Source organism: Rhincodon typus, chromosome 2, assembly GCF_021869965.1.
Source record: "Rhincodon typus isolate 14 chromosome 2, sRhiTyp1.1, whole genome shotgun sequence".
Taxonomy (NCBI): domain Eukaryota; kingdom Metazoa; phylum Chordata; class Chondrichthyes; order Orectolobiformes; family Rhincodontidae; genus Rhincodon; species Rhincodon typus.
Window position 1 is genome coordinate 91,291,907 of NC_063333.1, and position 12,900 is coordinate 91,304,806.

General features: G+C 42.7%; 1 protein-coding gene across 4 annotated transcripts in view; it reads left to right on the plus strand.

The window, feature by feature from the left end:
* The window catches only part of LOC109925865 (retinoic acid receptor beta-like), a 217,174-nt gene extending 208,137 nt beyond the window's left edge, over positions 1-9,037 (plus strand). For all 4 annotated transcript variants that reach the window (XM_048614300.1, XM_048614317.1, XM_048614309.1 and 1 more), the window contains 2 exons: positions 5,708-5,866; positions 7,476-9,037. In XM_048614300.1, coding sequence (XP_048470257.1) covers positions 5,708-5,866; positions 7,476-7,705 — 389 coding nt within the window. In that variant the 3' untranslated portion in view covers positions 7,706-9,037. The remainder of the gene's footprint in view (positions 1-5,707; positions 5,867-7,475) is intronic.
* The last annotated feature ends 3,863 nt before the right edge of the window (positions 9,038-12,900 follow it).

A 12,900-nucleotide genomic window follows, 5' to 3' on the forward strand; every position in this document is an offset into this window, starting at 1 on the left:
CTTTTCTGAAGAAGGGTCTAGGCCCGAAACGTCAGCTTTCCTGTTCCTCTGATGCTGCTTGGCCTGCTGTGTTCATTCAGCTCTACACCTTGTTATCTCCTGCACAGGACTCATTTGAGGACCTCATCATCCAGGAGAGCACTGATATGCACGCACACTGAGACGGTAAGTGGTCCTGCCTGACAGGCAGCAAAGTGAAAGAGCCATCAAACTCTTGGCCATCTCTATTAGTGACAGTACAGTGACACTCCCGGCCAAATTCTCAAAGCAAAGGTTTTCCGGATCCACTCGAGAGGATCTCCAAATACTGTGTAACACACAAGGTCATCCCAAACCACTCATTCGGTAGCTAGGCCTTTAAGAAAAGTTGGTACAAAGCTCTGGAGTGATGTAGGAAGGAACGTGTGGACAGGAGCAGTCTTCTGTGAATCTGATTGTTGGTGTCCCAACCTTTCCAGTACCTGATCAACCCTCCAGTTTGAAACACCACTGCGTTTGTGCTGTGATGCTGCCACCTCCTGGCAGCTTTTCACACTCCATACATAAGGTTCATAACTGAGAGCTTGCACTTCTACACGGCTTGTCATCTCTGCAAGCCGTCCCATAGCTCTTTCACAGCTTATTAAGAATGTTCAAACTGAAGTCACTGTGGTAGTGTGTGAAAATGCAGCCACCAATCTGTATACACCAGCTCCCACAAACAGCAGTGTGATCATAGGCGATCACCAATATTGTCCACAGGCTGGAGATCTTTTACAGAAGAGTACCATCTGTTGCTGAATTCACTCCAAAATCAAAATCCTTCCAGCTTCACTTGTCGGGCTGCAGTGTGCAGATGACACTTGGATGCGCTGACTCGCAAACTGAGCATCACGTCATTGCCAACTCCTTGGCCAGAAGCATCAGAGGAACTGGGCCTTCTGCTAAACACCTGCAAGGCGAAGGTCCTGTTCGAACCGGTACCCACAACACAACACCTCTCCACACTGATAAAACCTCAGCGGGGAGGTGATGGCCTAGTGGTATGATTGCTGGACTGTTAATCCAAGGACCTAGATAATGTTCTGGGGACCTGGGTTCAAATCCCACCTTGGCAGATGGTGGAGTTTGAATTCAATAAATATCTGGAGTTAAGAATCAAATGATGACCATGAATCTATGGTTGATTGTTGGGGAAAAATCCGTCTGATTCACTAATGTCCTTTAGGGAAGGAAACTGCCATCCTTACCTGGTCTGGGCTACATGTGACTCCAGCCCCACAGCAATGTGGTTGACTCTCAACTGCCCTCTGGGCAATTAGGGAGGGGCAATAAATGCTGCCTAACCAGCAACAACCTCATCCCCTGAATGAATACAAAAAAAAAACTGGATGGAAATGAGGAAAATATTTTTGTCTCAGAAGAGGCCTTACCTGCTCCTTATTCACATCTATGCATGTTTGGCAAGACCCTGGAAAATCTTCGGTGTCTTCCTCTCAACAGAGGTACTTCATCACCTGAAGTGTGCCAGCCCAGCCCTTTGGGTGACCGATGAGCAGAATATCACAAGACTTAGATCATGGTTTACGGGGCAGCAGAGATCCATGTACTCCTGTATGTTTCATAGACTTGGACTGATCAATAGATACCTAGATGCAATAGATACTACAGAGTTGCCTCTGTAAGATCTTCTAAAACCAGTGGCAAGGAGAGTGGTCCCAAGCTAACTAGTGAAGCGTTGAATTGTTCGTCACCCAAGGCCAGCTCTTGCTCATATGCCCGATTCTTGAATCAGAAACTCAGTCACAGCAGGAGACTCCCAGGAGGAATATAGAGGAGCTTTAGGAATGTCCTCCAAGCATTCTTGAAGAGGTCAGTCTTCCCTGCCAACCCATTGGTGCTCCTAGCTCGTGAGAAAGAAAAAAATGGAGAATATTCATTTGAGACACCAACAAACACATTGAGAGACTTAATTGGAAACATGTGGAAGTGAAGTCAAGATGTCAGAGGGAGCTGAGAAAACCCCAAACAACCTCATCTAAAAAATTAATCCAGTTCCATCTGCCTCATGTGTGACAGATTCTGCCAGTTGCACTTTGGAATTATCATCGACCTGAGAACCCACGGAGACTACTTGCTCCTGAGGAACTGCTTACAAAGAAGAAATATTTGCCAGGGCACCAGGGAGCGAATAAAGATAATAAACTCCATTCCTATTTTGCAATACCTTTACAGATTGCAGCGTACAATGAGCTGAGGTCAGAGGTTATGCCATGATCACAACCTTCACTCACTGACCCTGCTGGTCACCATCTGAGTGGGGGCGGTGGGGTGGTGGTTGTGAGTGCCATGCCTGTAACATCTACCTCCCCCATGCCCCTGGAGTAATTCGCTTGGGCTCACTATTTGGAGAATGGGCTTACAGCAGGGGGAGGCACATCTGCCCAGCTTCCACCGCCATGACACTAACTACCTCAGCCTCCAGTGATAAAGTGGCAATGTGTGTTAAGCTTTCTCCCTCTTTAGGAGCCTGGGTACTTTACTCAATCTGATCTGACCATTGGACTGCGGACCTCAATTCTTCGAAATACATGTCATCCAAACTCGGGCTGCTAATTGTGGAATAAAAATTCCCAGTTCAGGGAATTCTCTCAAACAAGGCATCATTTACCTTGACAGGGCAGTGAGAAGTTTCACCCCTTCCTGGTCGACAAAGGGGTATCACGATGATTCTGCTGTTTTCCCATGACGATACAGCAGAGCCTTTGAGAAATATTACGTCTAAATCTTTGCAAATCGAGACAGAAGAGTAGACGAGCAAATGTATTTACATCTACACGTAGACCGACAGAGCAACTGTGATCAATCTTAGGAATTTTAGGGGTGCGGGTCAGAAGGTACAATCTTATTTTCCATCTAGTTGGTTGAGAACTGGAGAATCTTGGGTTGAGGATGTCACACCTGCAGTTACAGTGTGGTGCTGAGTGAATTTCATGGCAATCTCTTGCTTTTCACCTCAACTGAGCTGTTGGGTGCCATTATCCGTCAAAGGAGAGGAGGAGGAGGAAGTGCTCACCTCTGCTGGGACCTTCTTATCTGCACACCCCCAGGACTGTATTTAAACCCCAGTGGCCTTACCCTGCTACAGTGGCTCAGTGGTTAGCGCTGCTGCCTCACAGCGCTAGGGACCCGGGTTCGATTCCCCCCTCGGGCGACTGTCTGTGTGGAGTTTGCATATTCTCCATGTGTCTGTGCGGGTTTCCTTTGGGTGCTCCGGTTTCCTCTCACAGTCACAAAAACCAGTGCAGGTTAGGTAGACTGGCCATGCTAAATTGCCAATAATGTCCAGGAATGTGTAAGTTAGATGGATTAGCCATGGGAAATGGGGGGGTTACAGCGAGAATGTAGGGGGATTGGTCTGGATGCGATTCTGTTCGGAAGGGTCAGTTGGACTTGTTGGGCTGAATGGCCTGCTTTCACAGTGTGGGGATTCTTGCAGACACTGCACACGGGGACCTGCCCCTCTCTCTGTAGTACCCAACGCTGAAAGCTAGCTCCTTGCTGTCAGGAGGGTGATCTTGGCGTGGGGTGGGGGGGGGCGCCAGGAGGAAGGACGTTTTCCAGGAGGCTACATCACCCCCAGACTGCTGTTCAGCTCAGTGCTGCACTGCAGGTGAAACATGATGCCCAGCAATGCTGTGCTAAGTGCCACTGTCTCTGCTATCTCACTCACACACACAGTCCCAGAAAGCCAGGACTCATTTGAGCTCTGTCCATGCACGACCTCCCACCAAGGCTAACGGTCTGCAACTCTCACCACGGGGAAGCAGCGCCTCTGCACAACGGCTCTCCCTCCTGATCTGCTGAGCCTTATTGTCCTCACTCACTGCTCCTCTTCCACATTACACTCAATCCTTCCCTTTGTCTTGCTGCAATAAAAACTCTCCCTGGACAGCTGGAAGACTAGGGCTGAGGCTGTGGGCAAACATCCGGTTCCTCTCCCTACAAGGAGGAAGTACCATGTCTGGCCGGAGACTAGCACAGGCAGTGATGTGGGAGGGGGGAGACGTCAGTGGTTGACCAACTCTTCATTATGCTGTACTGCTCTCCCACTCTCGTCAGCGCTGACTCATTCTTAATCCACACAAGCCTTTCTATATCTTCCACAACCAATTGCCTCTATTCTGTCCCCCGGGTGCTACTGATAGCCAGTGAATCTCCACAAGGAGGTGAGTGTCACAGACCCTTCCCTCCACCCTCTGAGGGACAAAGCACTGAACTTCCAGAGGATGCATCAGCAAGATCAGGTTGCTGAGAGCCAACTCCCAACAGAATATCATAACAGGGTTGGGGACAACCAGTGACAATGGAGAGTCCCAGTGTCTGAGCTGCTTCTCTTCAGTTATCATGGGCCAAGAAAATGGAGAAAATGGCATCAGTAACATCGGATACATAGAGGCTACGGACCAAGCTCAAGTCAATGGGATTAGTGTAGTTTGGTGTATGTTGGTTGGTATGGACATGGTGGGCCAAAGGGCCTGTTTCTGTGCTGTATGACCTATGACTCGAATGAAGGCATTCTCTTTGGGAGAGTTTGAGCAGATAATCTGTGGGAAATGTCAGAAAGACAACTCAGTTTTATTGAAGGAACTCCTAAACCTATCACATTCAATCTCATGTTATGAATTAATTATACCCTCACATGGTGTGGCATGGAGGTTTCCCAAGGAGGCCATTGGAATGCCTTTGTAAGGAGTTCTGAAGTATCTTATCTAGTTGAAAGTTGTACAACCAACATTTTCGTGCTACACTGGGAGCAGAATTCCACCAATAAGCCAACATGATCGCTCCACCATACCCCCCACTTCATGCTCCCAATAGTGGGCTGCCCAAGAAAAGGCTCCCTTTGATATCCCAGCCCACATGCTCCCATACTGTCATTCATTTTGTGGATCTGGCAGCTGCAAAGCATTTGCATCACTGCTTACTATAGAATGTGGTTATGAAATAGGAACTTTGGGTTCCACTTGTACGTTCTTTGTTCTCATGCTAATTGTTTAGCTGACATGACAAGGGGGAAATTAATGTGCATAATGTTATGCTCATGTTTATTTGCAGTGATCATTTGTAATATATCCTTGAATGATGGAAGATCCTTGGATGAAGTGCAAATTGAAACCAGATGGGTAGCGTAATGTAATAAATTGAAGCTTGAGAACTGCAGTAGCCCCTAGCAAGACCTCAAAATCCAAGGCCTTTATTCCAAAGAAAAACATCTGTAACATATCCCCTCACCCCACCCATTTTGCATGTGGTGGCAGCCATTTTGTCTGGTTAATGTGCAGCTGACTTTCAATCAGACATGGCAGGATTCCAGCTTCATGTTGGTGTCAGTGACTCTCAGGCTCTGTCTGTGACCCACAAATTTACCCTCATCCTTTTGTATTGATGTCCCTGTGGGTAGCCTCCCCCATTTCAGTTAAGCCCCTTTACAGACTTATTAATGTGCCCCCTTTAGTCCCAGAAGCCATAACTTTGAGAATTCCCATGGACCTGTTGTCTCCATACAGTCTGAAACCCACCTTCAATTGTCCCCTATCCCTTACCTGGGCGAGTTGTGTTAAAAGGGAGAATGCCTTGAGGAGTAGGAATACAAAATCAATCACAAGGTTTGGGCTTTGACACTGCACAACACCTCATCTGACCTGTTTAAATCTATTTCTTTCAGACCGCCAAGAACTAGAAGATGCAGGAAAAGTGGACAAATTACAAGAACCACTTTTGGAAGCTTTAAAGATTTACATCCGGAAAAGAAGACCCAATAAACCCCATATGTTCCCAAAGATATTAATGAAAATTACAGACTTGCGCAGCATTAGTGCAAAAGGTACCAGAACAACATTGTTTTTGTTGCTGTATCTTTTTCCATTCCAGTTCATTTCTATTGCATTAACAGTTTTATGAAACGATTACTTTTGCATTCTCGGGAGCAGTTATTTGAGGTACAGAGTTGCAATCAGTTCTTTGATCATGATGTCTCAGGAACAACACACTGCCTTTGCAGAGCATCTGGTGGTGATTCACCCACCAAGGTGATGTTTACGGTCAGCTCTGAGCTATAGTGAGGCTGGTGAGCTGATGAGGTGGCTCTGACTGGTTTATAATGATGAACGGAAGTAGCAGAGGAATCTGGAATTAAGCCAGTTCAAATGAATTCAGGGAAGAAAAAGTTTTCACTTAAACACAAAACTGCAGAAGCAGATGAAATGTAATATTTTGGTAATTTTGGCATGAAGAATTTTGAGAAAAAAAAACAGAAATTAAAAAGTTGACCACGCAGGATCCTTGGGTTGAATAAACCATTCCTGTTCTTGTTTCTCTATTGGCTTGAGGTTATAACAGTACCTCAGCAGTGAAAACTTTTCGATGTCAATTACAAAATAATATGGTGGAAATTACTGTTAGTGATAGTTTATGAACATTTACTGTACTCTGAATAAATTTCTCTCTACTGTCTTAACGGATGTTTTTCCAATCTGTCGCTAACCTCCAAAACAGCCTCACACAGAACAGTACTCTGAATTCTTTAGCCACTGTTATCAGCACTAAGTCCAACTGCAAAACGCACTACTCGAAAACTTAACCTCCAGTGATTCCATTTTATTTTAAATGTTGCTTTTGGAGTTGAGGTTTACTGATATTATTTTTGCTCTATCTTTCTGGAACTTAGTCTGGTAATTTTGAAGTCAGTGTAGTCACTTGCTTTTCAAAATCTGCGTCAAATGTCATGAACCTTTCCAGTGACTGACCTGTACATCTGTTTGTTCTATGTACAATTTTTGAAGTGTTGCCCACTGTACAAACAGGGTAAGGTCCCTTCCTCACTGGTTTATTCACTGCGGGCTGAATATGCTTTTGGTAGATAAAAATTCACTCATGTGGTAAGTTGCGTGTTAATAGATAATATTCTCAGAAAGCATTGCATAAAGATAAACTAGCCAAGTCATAGAGTTTGCTTGTATAATTATTAGAAATGCCTCAAGTCTTTGAGACCCACTCAAGCAGCTACAGAAATCAGTGCACTGCCTACAAGAGAAATATTAAAGGTATTCCTCATGGGAACTTCTGAAAGGCTGACATCTCTTTCACCTCATCTGATGGTGATCTGTGGTTTTTATTAAGGTACCTGAGGACAGTACTATTTTGCAGCACTGCAAATAGTTTGTTTTTAATGATACATGTTTTACTAAACCGGTCCACTTTCAGTTATAGCACTGTGTGCATTTCTGATGACCGTATTATAAAAGGGAATGACCAACATGAGGCACTGAAACTATTTCGCTGGAGCAGCTAATAAGGGGATTGAAAAGAGGTTTTTAAATAAGTGATCTGAAAAGTGTATCTGACCAGAATTGTCTGCAAGTAAATTTGTTTATGAAGTCAAAGTAACACATAAAACAGAGAGTAACTAAGAAGAGATTTCTCTCCCTGTTCAGGTGCAGAACGTGTCATCACGCTCAAGTTGGAGATCCCTGGTTCGATGCCCCCCCTTATTCAAGAAATGCTGGAAAACTCGGAAGGCCACGACCCCCTTGCACCCACGGCAAACACAAGCACAGAAACTAATGGGAGCAGCGGTCTAGCACTAGAAGCAACTTCCAGCCCCAGTGTGTCTCCCAGCTCTGCAGCCCATGGACCAAACAGCCAGGTACCTAACACACAGTAAATGGTGCTGCAGTATCCACAACCATTCCCAACTGTGATAGCTTCTTCTTTCCTCTGTTCTGAGACATCAGGCTCTGAAGGACCAGGTTGATAAGTGTATTTCCAACATTAACACCACAAGAGGCTCAGGACCCCAATGGACCTCTGAACATGAGAATAGTGAATCCCAAACTGGGTTGGCCAGGTTTCAGATCTGCTGGATTGTATGCAGTCAGTTTGAAGTCTGCTGCCTGATAAAACCAATCTGTGTCCACTATTGCATGCTGGGAAGAAGCTGTGGAAAATTATGTTGAACTCTGATTATTACTTTATTTTGCAGAGTTACTCCTCAATGTATTCTAAATTTCTATGCTGGAGTTTCTGGTGCTTTCTCATTGCCTTGCATATCATGTCTAAACACATACACCAAGTTACAGAACAAAGCCTAAGTACATAAATCAGGTGAGCAATGCTTACAAAATTCTTTGGTTTAGACAACATGGGACATCCATTATTATTCTCAAAGTTACTGTTGCATTCTCTTGTATTTCTTAAGTGAAAAAAAACCTGAAGATTAGGATTTTATCCTCAGTGCACCAGCATTCAATTTTGTCAAATAAACAAGGACATATTTCCACCTCTTTTGCAATGAAAAACAAAGTTTGAGATTTAATTTTTTTTTAAAAATGCTAGCACTTTGTGCTGGTAGTAATTGTTTCCCACTGGCACAGTTAGCCTACCCACTACCATGTTGTTTGTATGAATGTTTACAGTTCACAAGCACTTAAGTAACAGATTTTTTTTAAAAAAAGAAAAGCAACTCTTTGCGTACATTTAGTCAGAACATATTATTTTTTGTGGTAGGGTTCACCCATTGCCTACTGGTTTCATGCTAGCATAAAGAGCTAGTAAAAAGTTTTGTTTTGTTATTTCAGCTGAGCAGGTTCATTTCATGTTCAGCAACATATCAAGAGATAAAGTAAAGCACTGCATGTTGTTTGCAGTAAAGATAGCCTCCAAGGCACAACACTTTTCAGTGTTATTTTGTTATTTTATTTGCTTGTACATGAGCCAGTAAGTAAATTTCATCTGGTGGCTGACACACATTATATCTCTCTGCAGAAGCGTGGTCTATTGTAGATTTGTTCTTGAGTACAGTAATTTGAGTTTATTGAATCATTCTTGTAGTGTCTGAAGCACTAGTGGGATGTTGTTTTCTAGCATTAGGACTGCTCTGTATTTCTACTGGCTCAGTTTGTACATTGAGATTGTTTAACAATGCTTTCTATGTTCATATACTGTTACCTTTTCCATCAAGTTTCCTGGCAAAAGAATAAAGTATATTTATTTTAAAGTGTGCTGTGGAGTTACTTTTTCCTGAAATATTCAATACATTTCACCATAAAACTTGTTCAAATTGGAGTAGTTGATCGTCAGAGTTTAAAACAGAACATAATCAACATTGTTTCCATCATCTACATACTTTAAGTAATGTACTTCAATGGTATTACCAACCTAGAGAAAAATTGAACATGAATATGAAGTTTAGATACATAACTTGTGTTTTGATTTTCATATTTGAAACAACTGTTTTCTGTTTAGAACAATTTCATTTTCCAAAAGTTATCCTTTTCCTTTTACACTTTCCTCCTCTGAAGAAGTAAAATAAAAACTTACATTTATGAGCACCTTTCACAACTGTAAATGTCCCAAAACACTTTGCAACCAGTGAAGTAAATTTGCTGTGTTGTTGTGATGAAGCGAAGTATTAAGTCATTTAAGATACAGTTCCACAGTTCTGATGAGCTTTCTAAATTAGACTAGACATTGGTGTCAAGATGTGGGTCAAGGCCAGATGAGGTAGTCACAGATGGAGGTGGGGCGAACTTACTCGTATTCCAATTGTCATCAGCAATCAATCTGACCATGGTGGGGCATGGCCCAACGTGCACCCAAATTGACATTATACCTTTCATACTAACGGCCACCTCAAACATGAATTTAACAGCGTTTGAGATTTTCAGTGAGGTGAGGGGGCTTTTTGTGTAATGCTGGGGGATAATGGGGGGTGGGAGGGTGCGGTGGTGGAGGTAGTAAGGGATGTATGGAGCCAGGAATTGCTGGAAAAGCACAGCAGGTCTAGCAGCATCTGTGGAGAGAAATCAGAGTTAACGTTTCTCTGATTATTAGTGAATATGAGTTAAAGCGGGAGGTGGAATGAAGTAATGTCATAGCCTGATTTCTGATTCCCATGTCAACGGGGGAATTCTGATACATTAACTCATCTGGTCTTCCCAGCATTTATTGTTTTTGTGTCAAATTGACAGCATCTACAATTTTAACTCTTCATGTCATTACAGTGCCTGGAATTTGGTGATTTTTCAGGTGCAGTTATTTGCCGTGACTGATGATAAATATTGAGTAGATATCAAGGTCATGATAACTAATCAGAACCAGGCAGCCTGGATGATTTCTCCATTTATCAGTCCCGACCCTCACTAACTATAGGACCCTTCATCAAAAATTGCTCATTTGCACATGCCAGGACTTACCATCCTTTGATTTATTTACACAATAACATTATCAAAATGCCTAAGTTTTACCCAGGCACAGCCAGAGTATTATCTGCAGTGGTTTCCCTTCCGAGTTCTGCAGCATTATCTCTACTCGCTCCAAGGATCTATCCATGGTAACCACCCCCCCCACACCCACCCCCAACTACATCTCACCACATGTTGCCCTTGGCAACACCATCCAAAAACACAATGTCCATTTCCACATGTAATCTGAAGGCTCACCATCACCGTTCCTGACTTCTCCATTGTCTCTATTTCATGCTGAAGAATCAGGAATGTCCTCCAACTGAGAACCACCACGAAAACCAAAACCACCATAAACTGAAGAAGCGTCTAGGCCCGAAACATCAGCTTTCCTGCTCCTCTGATGCTGCTTGGCCTGCTGTGTTCATCCAGCTCTACACCTTGTTATCTCAGATTCTCCAGCATCTGCAGTTCCTACTATCTCTCACCACCATAAACTCCACTGATTCCATTTGTCACTGAATGGGACAGAATCAAACTGTGAGAATGTGGCAACTTCTTCAGTCCAGGGAAGAGTTTCCAGCGCCTGACTTCCCCTGCTTCAGCTAGACTGGGAAACCCTCCTTTATTACTTGTATACTTGACAATGCCAAAGCCCCTCAGCCTTCAGAAAATGCAGCTCTTCAAGCCCTAGTGTGCACCGAGTCCCATTCATCATCACCACTGATCTATATTGGCTCTTAGTTCAGCAACATCTCTATTTCAAAATGCTCACCCTGTCTAAAACTTCCTTCTGTCTCACTCCAATCCATATAACTTTCATCTTCTCCTGCCTTTCTGAGATCTCTGCATTCCTTCGATGCCAACTGTTTGTGACTCCCTGATTTTATTAATTGTATTATCTATCGGCACACTTGTCAGCTTCCTGGATCCTAAGTCTGATATTCTTTGCCTAAATTTCTCTCTGCTTTCCTTCCTCACTCCTGCCTCTTTGACCCAGCTTTTGGTCATCTGTCTTAATATCTCATTGTGTGATTCAATGTCAAATTTTGTTTGAACCAAAGCTTTGAAAAGGTGTGATATATTATTGTTGCTGAGCTTTGATAATGCAGTGTATAAATTGAAAAGCCAAGAATCTTTCAAAATAATTCAGTAAGAACTTGAGAACGTGAGAGGCAGTCTTTCCTTCTTCGTGATCTAAGTTGCTGAAGAGAACAATGAGTGTTAATGGAACATTCCAATGAGAAGGAGGGAGGAAATTAGTGCTTAAACATGGGCTCTACCAACATTTCCAGGCTCCTGCTGGTCAATATACAGCTGCAATGACAAATTACATCCCACTATATGGCATGAAGTTCAAAAGGATCAATAAATAGGAGATAAAACAGAGTCAAGGCTGTGTATGTCACTCTGTTTAATTGGCCATCCCAATATTTGGGACTGCAGACTGGGCACTTTGGTTTGAAGAATCTTATAACTCAGGTTGCAGTGGAGCCTGCAACTATAATGTTCTGACATGAAACCAGTTCCAACAATTCCAACCTGGTCAGGGTGGTCTTTCAGAAAACTGTCATTTCCACTCAGCAGTTTTAGTGCAGCAAATTGAAAGTTCACATGTATGAAGCAAGGATGCAGACTGTTAAAGTGTGTAAGGGAGCTGCAGGCTAACTTTTATAATCTGATGCTTTTGCCTTATAATCTTGACTCATGCTTATTTTGACACTCCTGATTTGGAAGATGATTCCAGTGTTTATTCAAATGCAAGCAAAATAATTATGGTGCTGGATCGTGTGGCTTCATTCCACAAACACATGGAGACAATCTGTCAGGTGTGCTGACAACAAAACTGTTTCACTTTCTTTGACTACACTTTTGGTGGGAAGACTAGCTGCAAAATGTAGAAATTGTTTCACTCTGTAGTATTGTTATCATCCTAAGGTTATTTTGTAATGAATTTAAAATCACCCATAGTGTGCAATATCCTTAATATCAATAAAGGAAACTCAAAAACCCCCACCTGCGTTTAGGTAGCGCCAACATTATTAACCTATTATTAGACATTCAGTAAATTATTTTGAACTATTGGATATTATTAACAGTGAACCATTCTTAAAAACTTCGCAGGAGCTTTGTTAAACTAAATTTGACACAGCCATTTAAGGAGGTATCAAGGCATAAAACCTCACTCAATGGGGTAAGTTTCAAATATCATTTTAAAGGTGAAAAAGAGAGGTCAAGAGGCCAGAAGAGCTAAGGTTTGCAATTATTTTTCATCAAAGTATGATGTTTTAAAAAATCTGTTTCAAATACCTACAGGTAGCTGGCTATGAAACTACTCCACTGAACAATGGAAAAAGCTACTAAAAGGATATTCTATCAAACTGAATTAATTATTCTGCAAATTGACACATTAGAGAACCATTTAGAATGGACTCAGATGGCAGGTATAACTTAATTCTGTATTCTTCTGGAGTTTTAAACTTTACCAGTAGGCCATGAAACTTCATATCCATCAAACTGGATTCAACATTTCTTTTTCCCAGGCAATGACCCAGCACTCCCTCTGCTGGTGTTTATTTACATTACACTAAATCCTTTCAAGATTTGAACATTGCTTTTGGCTGCCTCTTAATTTTCTTACCTGCATGTTGCCCAGCAGTGACATCATCTAAACGCA